This window comes from Salmo trutta, chromosome 26 (assembly GCF_901001165.1).
Source record: "Salmo trutta chromosome 26, fSalTru1.1, whole genome shotgun sequence".
NCBI classification, from domain to species: Eukaryota; Metazoa; Chordata; class Actinopteri; order Salmoniformes; family Salmonidae; genus Salmo; species Salmo trutta.
In genome coordinates, this window is record NC_042982.1 from 46,930,204 (window position 1) to 46,948,390 (window position 18,187).

At 45.6% G+C, this 18,187-nt stretch overlaps 1 protein-coding gene across 4 annotated transcripts in view; it reads right to left on the reverse strand.

Moving 5' to 3' along the window:
• The window catches only part of arhgap42b (Rho GTPase activating protein 42b), a 181,913-nt gene that overhangs the window by 39,310 nt on the left and 124,416 nt on the right, over positions 1–18,187 (reverse strand). For all 4 annotated transcript variants that reach the window (XM_029716076.1, XM_029716075.1, XM_029716078.1 and 1 more), the window contains exons 5-9: positions 12,511–12,612; positions 11,498–11,608; positions 11,263–11,367; positions 3,998–4,127; positions 2,402–2,502 (exon numbers count right to left, since the gene is read on the reverse strand). In XM_029716076.1, the coding sequence (XP_029571936.1) occupies positions 2,402–2,502; positions 3,998–4,127; positions 11,263–11,367; positions 11,498–11,608; positions 12,511–12,612 (549 nt within the window). The remainder of the gene's footprint in view (positions 1–2,401; positions 2,503–3,997; positions 4,128–11,262; positions 11,368–11,497; positions 11,609–12,510; positions 12,613–18,187) is intronic.

The window sequence follows — 18,187 nt, forward strand, 5'->3', positions numbered from 1 at the left end:
GGGCCCTTTTCCTGAGAAGACCAGGTAAAATACATGGATTTAATAAAGGTTTCACTAGTCACTTTAAATAACGCCACTTTATATAATGTTTTCATAACCTACATTACTCATCTCATATGTATATACTGTACACCATACCATCTACTGCATCTTGCCATCTTCATGTAATTAGATGTATCATTAGCCACTTTAAACAATGCCACTTTATATAATGTTTTCATATCCTACATTACTCATCTCATATGTATATACTGTACTCTATACCATCTACTGCATCTTGCCATCTTCATGTAATTAGATGTATCATTAGCCACTTTAAACAATGCCACTTTATATAATGTTTTCATAACCTACATTACTCATCTCATATGTATATACTGTACTCTATACCATCTACTGCATCTTGCCATCCTGATGTAATGTATCACTAGCCACCTTAAACAATGCTGCTTTATGTTTTCATACTCTACATTACTCATCTCATATGTATATACTGTACTCCATACCATCTACTGCATCTTGTCTATGCTGCACGGCCATCGCTCATCCATATATTTATATGTACATATTCTTATTCATCCCTTTACTCTTGTGTGTATTAGGTAGTTGCTGTTAGATTACTTGTTAGATATTACTGCACTGTCGGAACTAGAGGCACAAGCATTTCGCTACACTAGCATTAACACCTGCTAACCATGTGCATGTGACCAATAACATTTGATTTGATTTGACAAAACTCTGAGATCAGGTCTAGTTTATAGTCTAGAACTAGGGCCCAGAGTATTTCCTGGTCAGCTCTAGTTTATACCCTAGAACTAGGGCCCAGAGTATTTCCTGGTCAGCTCTAGTTTATACCCTAGAACTAGGGCCCAGAGTATTTCCTGGTCAGCTCTAGTTTATACCCTAGAACTAGGGCCCAGAGTATTTCCTGGTCAGCTCTAGTTTATACCCTAGAACTAGGGCCCAGAGTATTTCCTGGTCAGCTCTAGTTTATACCCTAGAACTAGGGCCCAGAGTATTTCCTGGTCAGCTCTAGTTTATAGCCAATAACTAGGGCCCAGAGTATTTCCTGGTCAGCTCTAGTTTATAGTCTAGAACTAGGGCCCAGAGTATTTCCTGGTCAGCTCTAGTTTATACCTAGAACTAGGGCCCAGAGTATTTCCTGGTCAGCTCTAGTTTACACCCTAGAACTAGGGCCCAGAGTATTTCCTGGTCAGCTCTAGTTTATACCCTAGAACTAGGGCCCAGAGTATTTCCTGGTCAGCTCTAGTTTATACCCTAGAACTAGGGCCCAGAGTATTTCCTGGTCAGCTCTAGCTTATACCCTAGAACTAGGGCCCAGAGTATTTCCTGGTCAGCTCTAGTTTATACCCTAGAACTAGGGCCCAGAGTATTTCCTGGTCAGCTCTAGTTTATACCCTAGAACTAGGGCCCAGAGTATTTCCTGGTCAGCTCTAGTTTATACCCTAGAACTAGGGCCCAGAGTATTTCCTGGTCAGCTCTAGTTTATACCCTAGAACTAGGGCCCAGAGTATTTCCTGGTCAGCTCTAGTTTATAGCCAATAACTAGGGCCCAGAGTATTTCCTGGTCAGCTCTAGTTTATAGTCTAGAACTAGGGCCCAGAGTATTTCCTGGTCAGCTCTAGTTTATACCCTAGAACTAGGGCCCAGAGTATTTCCTGGTCAGCTCTAGTTTACACCCTAGAACTAGGGCCCAGAGTATTTCCTGGTCAGCTCTAGTTTATACCCTAGAACTAGGACCCAGAGTATTTCCTGGTCAGCTCTAGTTTATACCCTAGAACTAGGGCCCAGAGTATTTCCTGGTCAGCTCTAGTTTATAGCCAATAACTAGGGCACAGAGTATTTCCTGGTCAGCTCTAGTTTATACCCTAGAACTAGGGCACAGAGTATTTCCTGGTCAGCTCTAGTTTATAGTTTAGAACTAGGGCCCAGAGTATTTCCTGGTCAGCTCTAGTTTATAGTCTAGAACTAGGGCCCAGAGTATTTCCTGGTCAGCTCTAGTTTATACCCTAGAACTAGGGCACAGAGTATTTCCTGGTCAGCTCTAGTTTATAGTTTAGAACTAGGGCCCAGAGTATTTCCTGGTCAGCTCTAGTTTATAGTTTAGAACTAGGGCCCAGAGTATTTCCTGGTCAGCTCTAGTTTATAGTTTAGAACTAGGGCCCAGAGTATTCCCTGGTCAGCTCTAGTTTATAGTCTAGAACTAGGGACCAGAGTATTTCCTGGTCAGCTCTAGTTTATAGTCTAGAACTAGGGCCCAGAGTATTTCCTGGTCAGCTCTAGTTTATAGTTTAGAACTAGGGCCCAGAGTATTTCCTGGTCAGGAAACACTCTGGACACTAATAATATGTTTATCACCGTGTACTACAGTATACACTACCTGTTTGCCAGCTGATTTGGTTTCAAAGTTGGTCATGGTGAAGGTTTTGCTGCTCTTCTCATACGTACAGTAATGTCGCGTCCACGTGCATCCCAGCGGCCCTGAAACAGAGAGAAGGAACAACACAGACATTTAAGAAGGCACCTATTCCCTATAAGATGCACTACTTTTGACCAGGGCCTGTAGGACTCTGTAGTGCACTATATAGGGAATAGGCTGCAATTTGGGACGGAAACAACAAAAGCCTAAGCTAAGCCATGATTGCTTCCTGAAACCACAATGTTCTGGAAAGACTTCTGAAATGAAATTCCTAATTAAGAAAGATAAAACAACATGTTGTTGTTGATTATCATCTGAGATAAAGTTTCCAGTATTCAGGGTATTTCCTCCTGTTCAAGTTTGAGAGCACATCAAAGCTGGATGAGGAAATATAATGAGATAGAGTTACGTTCTCAGAGTTTGTTTCTCAAAGTCAGAGTTATGATCCTAGAGTTACAGTTATAATCTCAGAGTCAGAGTTATGATCCTAGAGTTACAGTTATAATCTCAGAGTCAGAGTTATGATCCTAGAGTTACAGTTATAATCTCAGAGTCAGAGTTATGATCCTAGAGTTACAGTTATAATCTCAGAGTCAGAGTTATGATCCTAGAGTTACAGTTATAATCTCAGAGTCAGAGTTATGATCCTAGAGTTACAGTTATAATCTCAGAGTCAGAGTTATGATCCTAGAGTTACAGTTATAATCTCAGAGTCAGAGTTATGATCCTAGAGTTACAGTTATAATCTCAGAGTCAGAGTTATGATCCTAGAGTTACAGTTATAATCTCAGAGTCAGAGTTATGATCCTAGAGTTACAGTTATAATCTCAGAGTCAGAGTTATGATCCTAGAGTTACAGTTATAATCTCAGAGTCAGAGATGATCCTAGATTTATAGTTATAATCTCAGAGTCAGAGTTATGTTCTCAGAGTCAGAGTTACGTTCTCAGAGTTACGTTCTCAGAGTCAGAGTTAGAGTTATAATCTCAGAGTCAGAGTTATGTTCTCAGAATCAGAGTTACGTTCTCAGAGTCAGAGTTACAATCTCAGAGTCAGAGTTCCATTCTCAGAGTCAGAGTTTTGTTCTCAGAGTCAGAGTTACATTCTCAGAGTCAGAGTTACGTTCTCAGAGTCAGAGTTACAATCTCAGAGTCAGAGTTCCATTCTCAGAGTCAGAGTTCCATTCTCAGAGTCAGAGTTTTGTTCTCAGAGTCAGAGTTACATTCTCAGAGTCAGAGTTACATTCTCAGAGTCAGAGTTAGATTCTCAGAGTCAGAGTTACGTTCTCAGAGTCAGAGTTATGTTCTCAGAGTCAGAGTTACATTCTCAGAGTCAGAGTTACGTTCTCAGAGTCAGAGTTATGTTCTCAGAGTCAGAGTTACAATCTCAGAGTCAGAGTTACGTTCTCAGAGTCAGAGTTATATTCTCAGAGTCAGAGTTACATTCTCAGAGTCAGAGTTACATTCTCAGAGTCAGAGTTACATTCTCAGAGTCAGAGTTACATTCTCAGAGTCAGAGTTTTAGGAGTCTGGGATTAGGAGCTAGAGGTTGGACTCACGTTTCTCCTGAACGTAGAGGAAACCCTCCATGGTCCACTGCCCTGGAGGTTTGTAGTCCTGATCAGCTGATCTGATTCTCTTCATCAGTTTCTCTACCTCCTGCTTCGTACTCACAAAGTTGTTCCTCGTCTGTACGTACGTACACACACACACACACACACACACACACACACACACACACACACACACACACACACACACACAGATCAAAAGATAAAGATCGGCGCAAAACCAGCTTCCATGTATCAAAAAGAGAGAGCATGCATCACAACAGGCAACAGATGCGATCATTAAAGCTGTTGTTTAGGTATCAAACACAGTAACACCAACACACCATACATTATAAAATCATTTTTCTGGTGACCCAGTGGGACATACTGAGGAACAATATACATTATTAAAAGATATCAAAAGATGTTGATAGAGATAAAACGATACTCCATGGAGGCAGATGAAGAAAAGCCCGGATGAAGATATTTTTCACTGAGCAAGTCAACGTGACACACTGTTGTGTGCTTCCAAAATGGCACCCTATTCCCTAAAGAGCCGCATTGGTCTCTGTCCAAAAGTAGAGCACTATATGTGGAATAGGGTGCCTTTTCACATTTGCTTACGAGAGAACAAGATCCAGTCTGCTGTGGTTTTAACCTGAACAACAACCAGTCTGCTGCATTTGTATGTTTTATTTATTGTGGTTCCCCATTTAGTTCCTGCCAAGGCAGCAGCTACTCTTCCTGGGGTTTATTATGGATCCCCATTTAGTTCCTGCCAAGGCAGCAGCTCCTCTTCCTGAGGTTTATTATGGTTCCCCATTTAGTTCCTGCCAAAGCAGCAGCTACTCTTCCTGGGGTTTATTATGGTTCCCCATTTAGTTCCTGCCAAGGCAGCAGCTACTCTTCCTGGGGTTTATTATGGTTCCCCATTTAGTTCCTGCCAAAGCAGCAGCTACTCTTCCTGGGGTTTATTATGGATCCCCGTTAGTTCCTGCCAAGGCAGCAGCTACTCTTCCTGGGGTTTATTATAGATCCCCATTAGTTCCTGCCAAGGCAGCAGCTACTCTTCCTGGGGTTTATTATGGATCCCCATTTAGTTCCTGCCAAGGCAGCAGCTACTCTTCCTGGGGTTTATTATGGATCCCCATTAGTTCCTGCCAAGGCAGCAGCTACTCTTCCTGGGGTTTATTATGGATCCCCATTAGTTCCTGTCAAGGCAGCAGCTACTCTTCCTGGGGGTTTATTATGGATCCCCATTAGTTCCTGCCAAGGCAGCAGCTACTCTTCCTTGGGGTTTATTATGGATCCCCATTAGTTCCTGCCAAGGCAGCAGCTACTCTTCCTGGGGTTTATTATGGATCTCCATTAGTTCCTGTCAATGTAGCAGCTACTCTTCCTGGGGTTTATTATGGATCCAAATTAGTTCCTACCAAAGCAGCAGCTACTCTTCCTGGGGTCCACCAAAATTAAGGCAGTTTATAAAATTTTAAAACATTACAATACATTCACATGTTTCACAACACACTGTGTGCCCTCAGGCCCCTACTCCACCACTACCACATATCTACAGTACTAAATCCATGTGTATGTATATTGTGTATGTTATTGTATGTGTGTGTGTGTGTGTGTGTGTGTGTGTGTGTGTGTGTGTGTGTGTGTGTGTGTGTGTGTGTGTGTGTGTGTGTGTGTGTGTGTGTGTATGCATGTGTCTGTGCCAATCTTTGTGTTGCTTCACAGTCCCTGCTGTTCCATAAGGTGTTTTTTAATCTGTTTTTTAAATCTCATTTTACTGCTTGCGTCAGTTACCTGATGTGGAATAGAGTTGTAGTCATGGCTCTATGTAGTACTGTGTAACTCCCATAGTCTGTTCTGGACTTGGGGACTGTGAAGAGACCTCTGGTGATATGTCTTGTGGGGCAATTGGCCCTGTTGCAATTGGCCCTGTTCTGAGCCAATTGCAATTTTTCCTAAGTCCTTTTTTGTGTCACCTGACCACACTACTGAACAGTAGTGCGACAAAACTAGGGCCTGTAGGACCTGCCTTGTTCATAGTGTTGTTAAGAAGGTAGAAACTAGGGCCTGTAGGACCTGCCTTGTTGATAGTGTTGTTAAGAAGGTAGAAACTAGGGCCTGTAGGATCTGCCTTGTTGATAGTGTTGTTAAGAAGGTAGAAACTAGGGCCTGTAGGACCTGCCTTGTTGATAGTGTTGTTAAGAAGGTAGAAACTAGGGCCTGTAGGACCTGCCTTGTTGATAGTGTTGTTAAGAAGGTAGAAACTAGGGCCTGTAGGATCTGCCTTGTTGATAGTGTTGTTTCGAAGGTAGAAACTAGGGCCTGTAGGACCTGCCTTGTTGATAGTGTTGTTAAGAAGGTAGAAACTAGGGCCTGTAGGACCTGCCTTGTTGATAGTGTTGTTAAGAAGGTAGAAACTAGGGCCTGTAGGACCTGCCTTGTTGATAGTGTTGTTAAGAAGGTAGAAACTAGGGCCTGTAGGACCTGCCTTGTTGATAGTGTTGTTAAGAAGGCAGAGCAGCGCTTTATTATAGACAGACTTCTCCCCATCTTAGCTACTGTTGTATCAATATGTTTTCACTTTGATAGTTTACAATCCAGGGTTACTCCAAGCAGTTTAGTCACATCAACTTGCTCAATTTCCACATTATTTATTACAAGATTTAGTTGAAGTTTAGGGTTTAGTGAATGATTTGTCCCAAATGCTTTTAGTTTTAGAAATATTTAGGACTAACGTATTCCTTGCCACCCATTCTGAAACTAACTGCAGCTCTTTGTTAAGTGTTGCAGTCACTTCAGTTGCTGTAGTAGCTGACGTGTATAGTGTTGAGTCATCCGCATACATAGACACTCTGGCTTTACTCAAAGCCAGTGGAATGTCGTTAGTAAAAATTGAAAAAAGCAAGGGGCCTAAACAGCTGCCCTGGGGAATTCAGTTAGTAAAAATGTAATGAAACTCCTGAAACGCCTGGGCTACAGCACCCAAAGAGACACATGAATATTTCTCCAGTCAATATATTCTGGAGTTAAGTACACCATACATTTTCATTTTGCTGTGGGATCTTGTGCTTTAGTGGGCCTGAGTGGACTACACAACCCCTCAGGTGTTAAGAGTTACAAAATATGATATGAATACTGCAGATTGAAGCTGGAGCTACAGTAATGCTTTGGGCTCATACTTTAGATAATTCATTTAACTATCTTTGCCATACATAAACTACAGCTCAGCGTTCAACACCATAGTGCCCACAAAGTTCATCACTAAGCTAAGGACCCTGGGACTAAACACCTCCCTCTGCAACTGGATCCTGGACTTCCTGATGGGCTGCCCCCAGGTGGTAAGGGTAGGCAACAACACATCCGCCACGCTGATCCTCAACACTGGAGCCCCTCAGGGGTGCGTGCTCAGTCCCCTCCTGTACTCCCTGTTCACCCACGACAGCGTGACCAAACACGACTCCAAGACCATCATTAAGTTTGCTGACGACACAACAGCGGTAGGCCTGATCATCGACAACGATGAGACAGCCTATAGGGAGGAGGTTAGAGACCAGGCAAATGTGGTGCCAGGACAACAACCTCTGCCTCAACGTGAGCAAGACAAAGGAGATGATCGTGGACTACAGAAAAAGGAGGGCTGAACATGCTCCCATTCTGATCGATGGGGCTGTAGTGGAGTGGGACAAAAGTTTCAAGTTCTTGGTGTCCACATCACCAACAAACTATCATGTTCCAAACACACCAAAACAGTTGTGAAGAGGGCACGAAACACCTTTTCCCCTCAGAAGGCTGAAAATATTTGGCATGTGTCCCCAGATCCTCAAAAAGTTCTACAGCTGCACCTTCGAGAGCATCCTCACCGGTTGCATCACCACCTGGTATGGCAACTGCTCGGCATCTGACCGTAAGGCGCTACAGAGGGTAGTGCGTACGGCCCAGTATATCACTGGGGCCAAGCTTCCTGCCGTCCAGGACCTACATACTAGGCGGTGTCAGAGGAAGGCGCAAAAAAATTGTCAAAGACTCCAGCCCCACTAGTCATAGACTGTTCTCTCTGCTACCGCACGGCAAGCGGTACCGGAGCGCCAAGTCTAGGTCCAAAAGGCTGCTTAACAGATTCTACCACCAAGCCATAAGACTGCTGAAGAATTAATCAAATGGCTACCCCGACGATTTATATTGACCCCCCCCCCCCCCCCCCGTTTCACACTGCTGCTACTCGCTGTTGATTATCTATGCATAGTCACTTTACACCTACCTACATGTACAAATTACCTTGACTATCCTGTACCTCCGCACATTGACTCGGTACCCCCTATATGTAGCCTCGGTATTGTTATTTTATTTTGTAACTTTTTATTTTTTACTTTAGTTTATTTTGTAAATATATTCTTAACTCTATTTCATGAACTGTATTGTTGGTTAAGGGCTTGCAAGTAGGCATTTCACAGTAAGGTCTACACCTGTTGTATTCGGCATTTCACTGTAAGGTCTACACCTGTTGTATTCGGCGCATGTGACAAATAACATTTTATTTTATTTGATAGTAGTTAGAGGAGTTGGTGGACAATCAGAAGGGTTAGTTAAAGCAGATCTGGAACCAGGATACACAGGTCTGATCTGGGACCAGGATACCCAGGTCTGATCTGGGACCAGGATACCTAGTAAAGATTACAGGTCTGATCTGGTACCAGGACACCTAGTAAAGACCACAGGTCTGATCTGGGACCAGGATATACAGGTCTGATCAGGGACCAGGATACCTAGTAAAGATTACAGGTCTGATCTGGGACCAGGATATACAGGTCTGATCTGGGACCAGGATATACAGGTCTGATCTGGGACCAGGATACACAGGTCTGATCAGGGACCAGGATACCCAGGTCTGATCTGGGACCAGGATACCCAGGTCTGATCTGGGACCAGGATACACAGGTCTGATCTGGGACCAGGATACCTAGTAAAGACTACAGGTCTGATCTGGGACCAGGATACCTAGTAAAGACTACAGGTCTGATCAGGGACCAGGATACCTAGTAAAGACTACAGGTCTGATCTGGGACCAGGATACCTAGTAAAGACTACAGGTCTGATCTGGGACCAGGATACCTAGTAAAGACTACAGGTCTGATCTGGGACCAGGATACCCAGGTCTGATCTGGGACCAGGATATACAGGTCTGATCAGGGACCAGGATACCTAGTAAAGACCACAGGTCTGATCTGGGACCAGGATATACAGGTCTGATCAGGGACCAGGATACCTAGTAAAGATTACAGGTCTGATCTGGGACCAGGATACCTAGTAAAGACTACAGGTCTGATCTGGGACCAGGATACCTAGTAAAGACTACAGGTCTGATCTGGGACCAGGATACACAGGTCTGATCTGGGACCAGGATACACAGGTCTGATCTGGGACCAGGATACCTAGTAAAGATTATAGGTCTGATCTGGGACCAGGATACCTAGTAAAGATTACAGGTCTGATCTGCGACCAGGATACCTAGTAAAGACCACAGGTCTGATCTGGGACCAGGATATACAGGTCTGATCTAGGACCAGGATATACAGGTCTGATCTGGGACCAGGATACCTAGTAAAGACTACAGGTCTGATCTGGGACCAGGATACCTAGTAAAGACCACAGGTCTGATCTGGGACCAGGCTACCTAGTAAAGACCACAGGTCTGATCTGGGACCAGGATACCTAATAAAGACCACAGGTCTGATCTGGGACCAGGATATACAGGTCTGATCTGGGACCAGGATATACAGGTCTGATATGGGACCAGGATACACAGGTCTGATCTGGGACCAGGATACACAGGTCTGATCTGGGACCGGGATACCTAGTAAAGACTACAGGTCTGATCTGGGACCAGGATACCTAGTAAAGACTACAGGTCTGATCTGGGACCAGGATACACAGGTCTGATCTGGGACCAGGATACCTAGTAAAGATTATAGGTCTGATCTGGGACCAGGATACCTAGTAAAGACCACAGGTCTGATCTGGGACCAGGATACCTAGTAAAGACTACAGGTCTGATCTGGGACCAGGATACACAGGTCTGATTTGGGACCAGGATATACAGGTCTGATCTGGGACCAGGATATACAGGTCTGATCTGGGACCAGGATACCTAGTAAAGACTACAGGTCTGATCTGGGACCAGGATACCTAGTAAAGACTACAGGTCTGATCTGGGACCAGGCTACCTAGTAAAGACCACAGGTCTGATCTGGGACCAGGATACCTAATAAAGACCACAGGTCTGATCTGGGACCAGGATATACAGGTCTGATCTGGGACCAGGATATACAGGTCTGATCTGGGACCAGGATATACAGGTCTGATCTGGGACCAGGATATACAGGTCTGATCTGGGACCAGGCTACACAGGTCTGATCTGGGACCAGGATATACAGGTCTGATCTGGGACCAGGATACTTAGTAAAGACTACAGGTCTGATCTGGGACCAGGATACCTAGTAAAGACTACAGGTCTGATCTGGGACCAGGATACCTAGTAAAGACCACAGGTCTGATCTGGGACCAGGATACCTAATAAAGACCACAGGTCTGATCTGGGACCAGGATACACAGGTCTGATCTGGGACCAGGCTACACAGGTCTGATCTGGGACCAGGATATACAGGTCTGATCTGGGACCAGGATACTTAGTAAAGACTACAGGTCATCTGGGACCAGGCTACCTAGTAAAGACCACAGGTCTGATCTGGGACCAGGATACCTAATAAAGACCACAGGTCTGATCTGGGACCAGGATATACAGGTCTGATCTGGGACCAGGATATACAGGTCTGATCTGGGACCAGGATATACTGGTCTGATCTGGGACCAGGATATACAGGTCTGATCTGGGACCAGGCTACACAGGTCTGATCTGGGACCAGGATATACAGGTCTGATCTGGGACCAGGATACTTAGTAAAGACTACAGGTCTGATCTGGGACCAGGATACCTAGTAAAGACTACAGGTCTGATCTGGGACCAGGATACCTAGTAAAGACCACAGGTCTGATCTGGGACCAGGATACCTAATAAAGACCACAGGTCTGATCTGGGACCAGGATACACAGGTCTGATCTGGGACCAGGCTACACAGGTCTGATCTGGGACCAGGATATACAGGTCTGATCTGGGACCAGGATACTTAGTAAAGACTACAGGTCTGATCTGGGACCAGGATACTTAGTAAAGACTACAGGTCATCTGGGACCAGGCTACTTACGTTCTGCAGGTTGAACTGGAGCTGTTGTTTGTACGGCTCAAACTCGTGAGCGAGCTCGTATCCTTCGTGGTAGAACGTGAACAGACCCTGCAGGAAGGCCAGCAGCTGAGAGGGAGAGACAAGAACATGAAATCCTAACTAATGTACGGCTGTATAAACTTTAAAATTTAGCAGGGTTGCCTGACTCCCAAACGGAATAATTTGCTCCGAGCTGAATACTAAAACTTTCACTTACCGGTTCCACAAACTCAAACTTCTTCTTTTCTTGGACCTCCTGGATCTTGAAGACATACTCCAGGGAAGCATCATAGAAGACCTGTCTCTCTTTGTCAATCTGTGTGTCTGCCTGGAGGTTAACAAACAACAGGTTAACTTTAGGACAAAGGGAAAGGTAGTGTGTATGCAACTGGGAACATACATGTCTGGGGGTAAATTTTTTATTTAACCAGGTAAGTTGACTGAGAACACATTCTCATTTACAGCAATGACCTGGGGGAATAGTTACAGGGGAGAGGAGGGGGATGAATGAGCCAATTATAAGCTGGGGATGATTAGGTGGCTGTGATGGTATGAGGGCCAGATTGGGAATTTATCCAGGACACCAGGGTTGACACCCCTACTCTTACAATAAGTGCCATGGGATCTTTAGTGACCACAGAGACTCAGGACACCCGTTTAATGTCCCATCCGAAAGACAGCACCCTACACAGGGCAACGTCCCCAATCACTGCCCTGGGATATTGTTTAGACCAGAGGAAAGAGTGCCTCCTACTGGCCCTCCAACACCACTTCCAGCAGCATCTGGTCTCCCATCCAGGGACTGACCAGGACCAACCCTGCTTAGCTTCAGAATCAAGCCAGCAGTGGGATGCAGGGTGGTATGCTGCTGGCAAATGTGCATGTGTGTATGTGTTGTGTCTGTGTACTGTGGAGACTGTTTAGCGAAAGGGTTAATGGTTACACCATCCGGTTTAGAGAGTACTCTTCCGTGTGTTTGTCTCTGAAGGTAATGTGTAACCAGCAGGATAAACAGTGTTTGTCATTGACATAGTGCAAGTTGACCTTAGAAAAGCTGCGGGGCCTATATTGTGCACTACTTTTAACTAGGGCCATTTAGGAAACAGCCATTCATTCATCACAAAGGCCTGTCCAGTTGCTTGAAGCAGATTTAACATGTGCTCATAGTTAGGAACTTGATGTCTTGTAACTGGGACTTACCTCTTGTTTTGTCTCGTAACTGGGACTTACCTCTTGTAAGAATGGCTCTTTCTTCCTGGAAGACAAGGCCAGATGCTTCTCTAGAACGGTGTAGTATTTTTCTGTCTCCTTGTCAAACTTCTTCTTCCCTTCCTGAGAAAGACAAAAGACGAGAACATGGTAGAAACTCCTCAGCACATGGTGTAACGTGATATAACAGGAAGTCTCTGTGACAAACATTACTGTAGCTAGGTCCCAATTATCTCTCCTTCTTCTCAAAGTTTGTCCTTGTTTACTTCCGCATTCACTGATTTGAAAGGAAATTACTGGTATAAGAAATACGGTGGAAACTCCCTCGAGCCCAGGGATGGGCAACTTTACAAAAACTCTGTACTTATCATGTGGGGCCCGCAGTGGCTCGCGGGTCTGCTACCCACATCCATACCCACGCATGCAGTCAAAGTTGGCCTTAGCCTTTTGGCCATGGGGCATGGAGAAAATGTTGCAGTTTTAAAGCAAGTTTGCCTCAATTCTACTCATTTTCCCATGGGGCATGGAGAAAATGTTTGCAGTTTTTAATATGATATCTGAGTGAGAGTGACTAACAAAATCATTGTGGGTCCCCTGGTCAGTAATTTGACAATGATTACTACAAGTTTAGATAGCTGGCAGCTAGATTAACTCACCAAAAAAATCATGTTAGTTGACATGTGGACTATATTAGTGACTGTCAGTGACTGACATAACAACAACAACACTTCTGATGCACAACCAAGTTTAGAAATTGCACTTGTGTATTCTAATATTCTAACTCTCAACAGTAAGTTGAGACTCTGTCTAAGTAAAAATTCATCTCTCTCTCTCTATATATATATATATGTATTATTTTTTCTATTATTTTGACAAGATAATCGAGTGACTGTTCTAACAATGGAAATACATGTCCTCAAAGATGGAAGGCAGGCGGGAGGAGGCGAGATCAGGTGGGACCATTCTAGCCAATGAGAGGACAGATAATCGTGTGAACGACAGGCACAACTCCGATATAAAGATGTGGAAATGCCACCTGCGTCCTCTTACGTATATCAGTGCATTCATAACAACCTCACCATCACAAACCCTCTATTCGATCAAATAAGCCTCAAGTAGCAAATTACATTTCATATTTTTTTGTTGACCAAATTCGACACTCTCATATTGATTTCCTCACTTCGTGGTCTTATTTTCGTGGACAGATTTTGGGTGGAGTAAATTCTCTCACTTCGCCTATTCCTCTATGGATACACCCTATTCCTCTATGGACACACCCTATTCCTCTATGGAAACACCCTATTCCTCTTTGGGCACACCCTATTCCTCTATGGACACACCCTATTCCTCTATGGACACACCCTATTCCTCTATGGACACACACTATTCCTTTATGGGCACACCCTATTCCTCTATGAGCACACCCTATTCCTCTATGGATACACCCTATTCCTCTATGGACACACCCTATTCCTCTATGGAAACACCCTATTCCTCTATGGGCACACCCTATTCCTCTATGGACACACCCTATTCCTCTATGGACACACCTTATTCCTCTATGGGCACACCCTATTCCTCTATGGAAACACCCTATTCCTCTATGGATACACCCTATTCCTCTATGGACACACCCTAATCCTCTATGGACACACCCTATTCCTCTATGGATACACCCTATTCCTCTATGGACACACCCTATTCCTCTATGGAAACACCCTATTCCTCTATGGGCACACCCTATTCCTCTATGGACACACCCTATTCCTCTATGGATACACCCTATTCCTCTATGGACACACCCTATTCCTCTATGGGCACACCCTATTCCTCTATGGATACACCCTATTCCTCTATGGACACACCCTATTCCTCTATGGACACACCCTATTCCTCTATGGGCACACCCTATTCCTTTATGGACACACCCTATTCCTCTATGGACACACCCTATTCCTCTATGGACACACCCTATTCCTCTATGGACACACCCTATTCCTCTATGGACACACCCTATTCCTCTATGGACACACCCTATGGACACACCCTATTCCTCTATGGACACACCCTATTCCTCTATGGACACACCCTATTCCTCTATGGACACACCCTATTCCTTTATGGACACATCCTATTCCTCTATGGGCACACCCTATTCCTCTATGGATACACCCTATTCCTCTATGGACACACCCTATTCCTCTATGGACACACCCTATTCCTCTATGGGCACACCCTATTCCTTTATGGACACACCCTATTCCTCTATGGACACCCTATTCCTCTATGGACACACCCTATTCCTCTATGGACACACCCTATTCCTCTATGGACACACCCTATTCCTCTATGGACACACCCTATTCCTCTATGGACACACCCTATTCCTTTATGGACACACCCTATCCCTCTATGGGCACACCCTATTCCTCTATGGACACACCCTATTCCTCTATGGACACACCCTATTCCTCTATGGACACACCCTATTCCTCTATGGACACCCTATTCCTCTATGGACACACCCTATGGACACACCCTATTCCTCTATGGACACACCCTATTCCTCTATGGACACACCCTATTCCTTTATGGACACACCCTATTCCTCTATGGACACATCCTATTCCTCTATGGACACACCCTATTCCTCTATGGACACACCCTATTCCTCTATGGACACCCTATTCCTCTATGGATACACCCTATTCCTCTATGGACACACCCTATTCCTTTATGGACACACCCTATTCCTCTATGGACACACCCTATTCCTCTATGGACACACCCTATTCCTCTATGGACACTCCCTATTCCTCTATGGACACACCCTATTCCTCTATGGACACACCCTATTCCTCTATGGACACACCCTATTCCTCAATGGACACACCCTATTCCTCTATGGACACACCCGTTGTATAAAGGTGCTGATTGTGGGCTACAGGAAACAGAGGGTTGAGCACGCCCCCACTGGCATCAACAGGGCTGTAGTGGAGCGGGTCGAGAGCTTCAAGTTCCTCGGTGTCCACATCACTAAGGATCTGTCATGGTCAAACACACCAACACAGGCACGACAATGCCTCTTCCCACTGAAGAAGCTGAAAAAATGTGTCATGGGCCCTCAGATCCTTAAAATGTTCTACAGCTGCACCACCGAGAGCATCCTGACCGGTTGCATCACCGCCTGGTAAGGCAACTGCTCGGCATCCAAACATAAGGCACTACAGAGGGTAGTGCGTACGGCCCAGTACATCACTGGGGACAAGCTACCTCTATACCAGGCGGTGTCAGAGGAAGGCCATGAAAATGGTCAAAGACTTCAGCCAACCAAATCACAGACTGTTCCCCCCTGCTAACGCACGGCAAGCGGTACCGGAGCGCCAAGTCTGGGACCAAAAGGCTCCTAAACAGCTTCTAACCCTAAGCCATAAGACTGATGAAGAGTTAATTAAATGGTCACCCAGACTATTTGCTTTGACTGGTATACCCACACACTGACTGGACTCTACCCACACTGACTGGACTCTACCCACACTGACTGGACTCTACCCACACTGACTGGACTCTACCCACACTGACTGGACTCTACCCACACACTGACTGGACTCTACCCACACTGACTGGACTCTACCCACACACTGACTGGACTCTACCCACACTGACTGGACTCTACCCACACTGACTGGACTCTACCCACACACTGACTGGACTCTACCCGCACACTGACTGGACTCTACCCGCACACTGACTGGACTCTACCCACACTGACTGGACTCTACCCACACACTGACTGGACTCTACCCGCACACTCACTGGACTCTACCCCCACACTGACTGGACTCTACCCACACACTCACTGGACTCTACCCCCACACTGACTGGACTCTACCCACACTGACTGGACTCTACCCACACTGACTGGACTCTACCCCCACACTGACTGGACTCTACCCACACACTGACTGGACTCTACCCACACTGACTGGACTCTACCCTCACACTGACTGGACTCTACCCCCACACACTGACTGGACTCTACCCACACTGACTGGACTCTGCCCACACACTGACTGGACTCTACCCACACTGACTGGACTCTACCCACACTGACTGGACTCTACCCACACTGACTGGACTCTACCCCCACACTGACTGGACTCTACCCACACACTGACTGGACTCTACCCACACTGACTGGACTCTACCCTCACACTGACTGGACTCTACCCCCACACTGACTGGACTCTACCCACACTGACTGGACTCTACCCACACTGACTGGACTCTACCCACACTGACTGGACTCTACCCACACACTGACTGGACTCTACCCCCACACTGACTGGACTCTACCCCCACACTGACTGGACTCTACCCACACTGACTGGACTCTACCCCCACACTGACTGGACTCTACCCCCACACTGACTGGACTCTACCCACACTGACTGGACTCTACACACACTGACTGGACTCTACCCACACTGACTAGACTCTACCCACACTGACTGGACTCTACCCACACTGGCTGGACTCTACCCACACACTGACTGGACTCTACCCACACACTGACTGGACTCTACCCACACTGACTGGACTCTACCCACACTGACTGGACTCTACCCACACTGACTGGACTCTACCCACACACTGACTGGACTCTACCCACACTGACTGGACTCTACCCACACACTCACACTGACTGGACTCTACCCACACTGACTGGACTCTACCCACACTGACTGGACTCTACCCACACTGGCTGGACTCTACCCACACACTGACTGGACTCTACCCACACACTGACTGGACTCTACCCACACTGACTGGACTCTACCCACACACTCACACTGACTTGACTCTACCCACACTGACTGGACTCTACCCACACTGACTGGACTCTACACACTGACTGGACTCTACCCGCACACTGACTGGACTCTACCCGCACACTCACTAGACTCTACCCATACACATATAGTACACAGACACACACACACACACACACACACACACACACACACACACACACACACACACACACACACACACACACACACACACACACACACACACACACACACACACACACACACACTGCTGCTACTCTGTTTATTATCTATCCATAAAACCAAAACTACCTCGTACCCCTGCACTCGTGTTAGTGTGTTACTGTTTCCTTTTCTTTGTGCGCAAATTCTTCTTCCTTTTTAACTCTGTATTGTTGGTTAAGGTCTCGTAAGTAAGTACTACACGGTTAAAGTCTACACCTGTTGTATTCCGGCGCACGTGACAAATAACATTTGATTTAATTTGAAGGCGCCTGGGCGATGCGATGACACCACAAGGCCACTAGGTGGTAGTCTAACTTTCTCTTACCATGACCGTGTTCTGAACCAGCGTTTTGTATTCTTGTCAATCGAATAGTACGGTCGTTGAGGACCTCAATATATCATGGATACTGAGCGAGAGAGAGAGAGAGAGAGAGAGAGAGAGAGAGAGAGGCATTTTCACTATATCTACAGTACCACAGCTAAAATGATCAAAGGTAATCAATCATGTTCACTGTAATTTTGTATCAAATTCTGAATGTAAAGCACAGATAACTCGGTGTGCTTTCCACAAGAGGCAGTACTGTGAGAACTGCCATTCAAAGCTCCTCCTATTTTATTCTATAAGGACCATCTTCCCAACA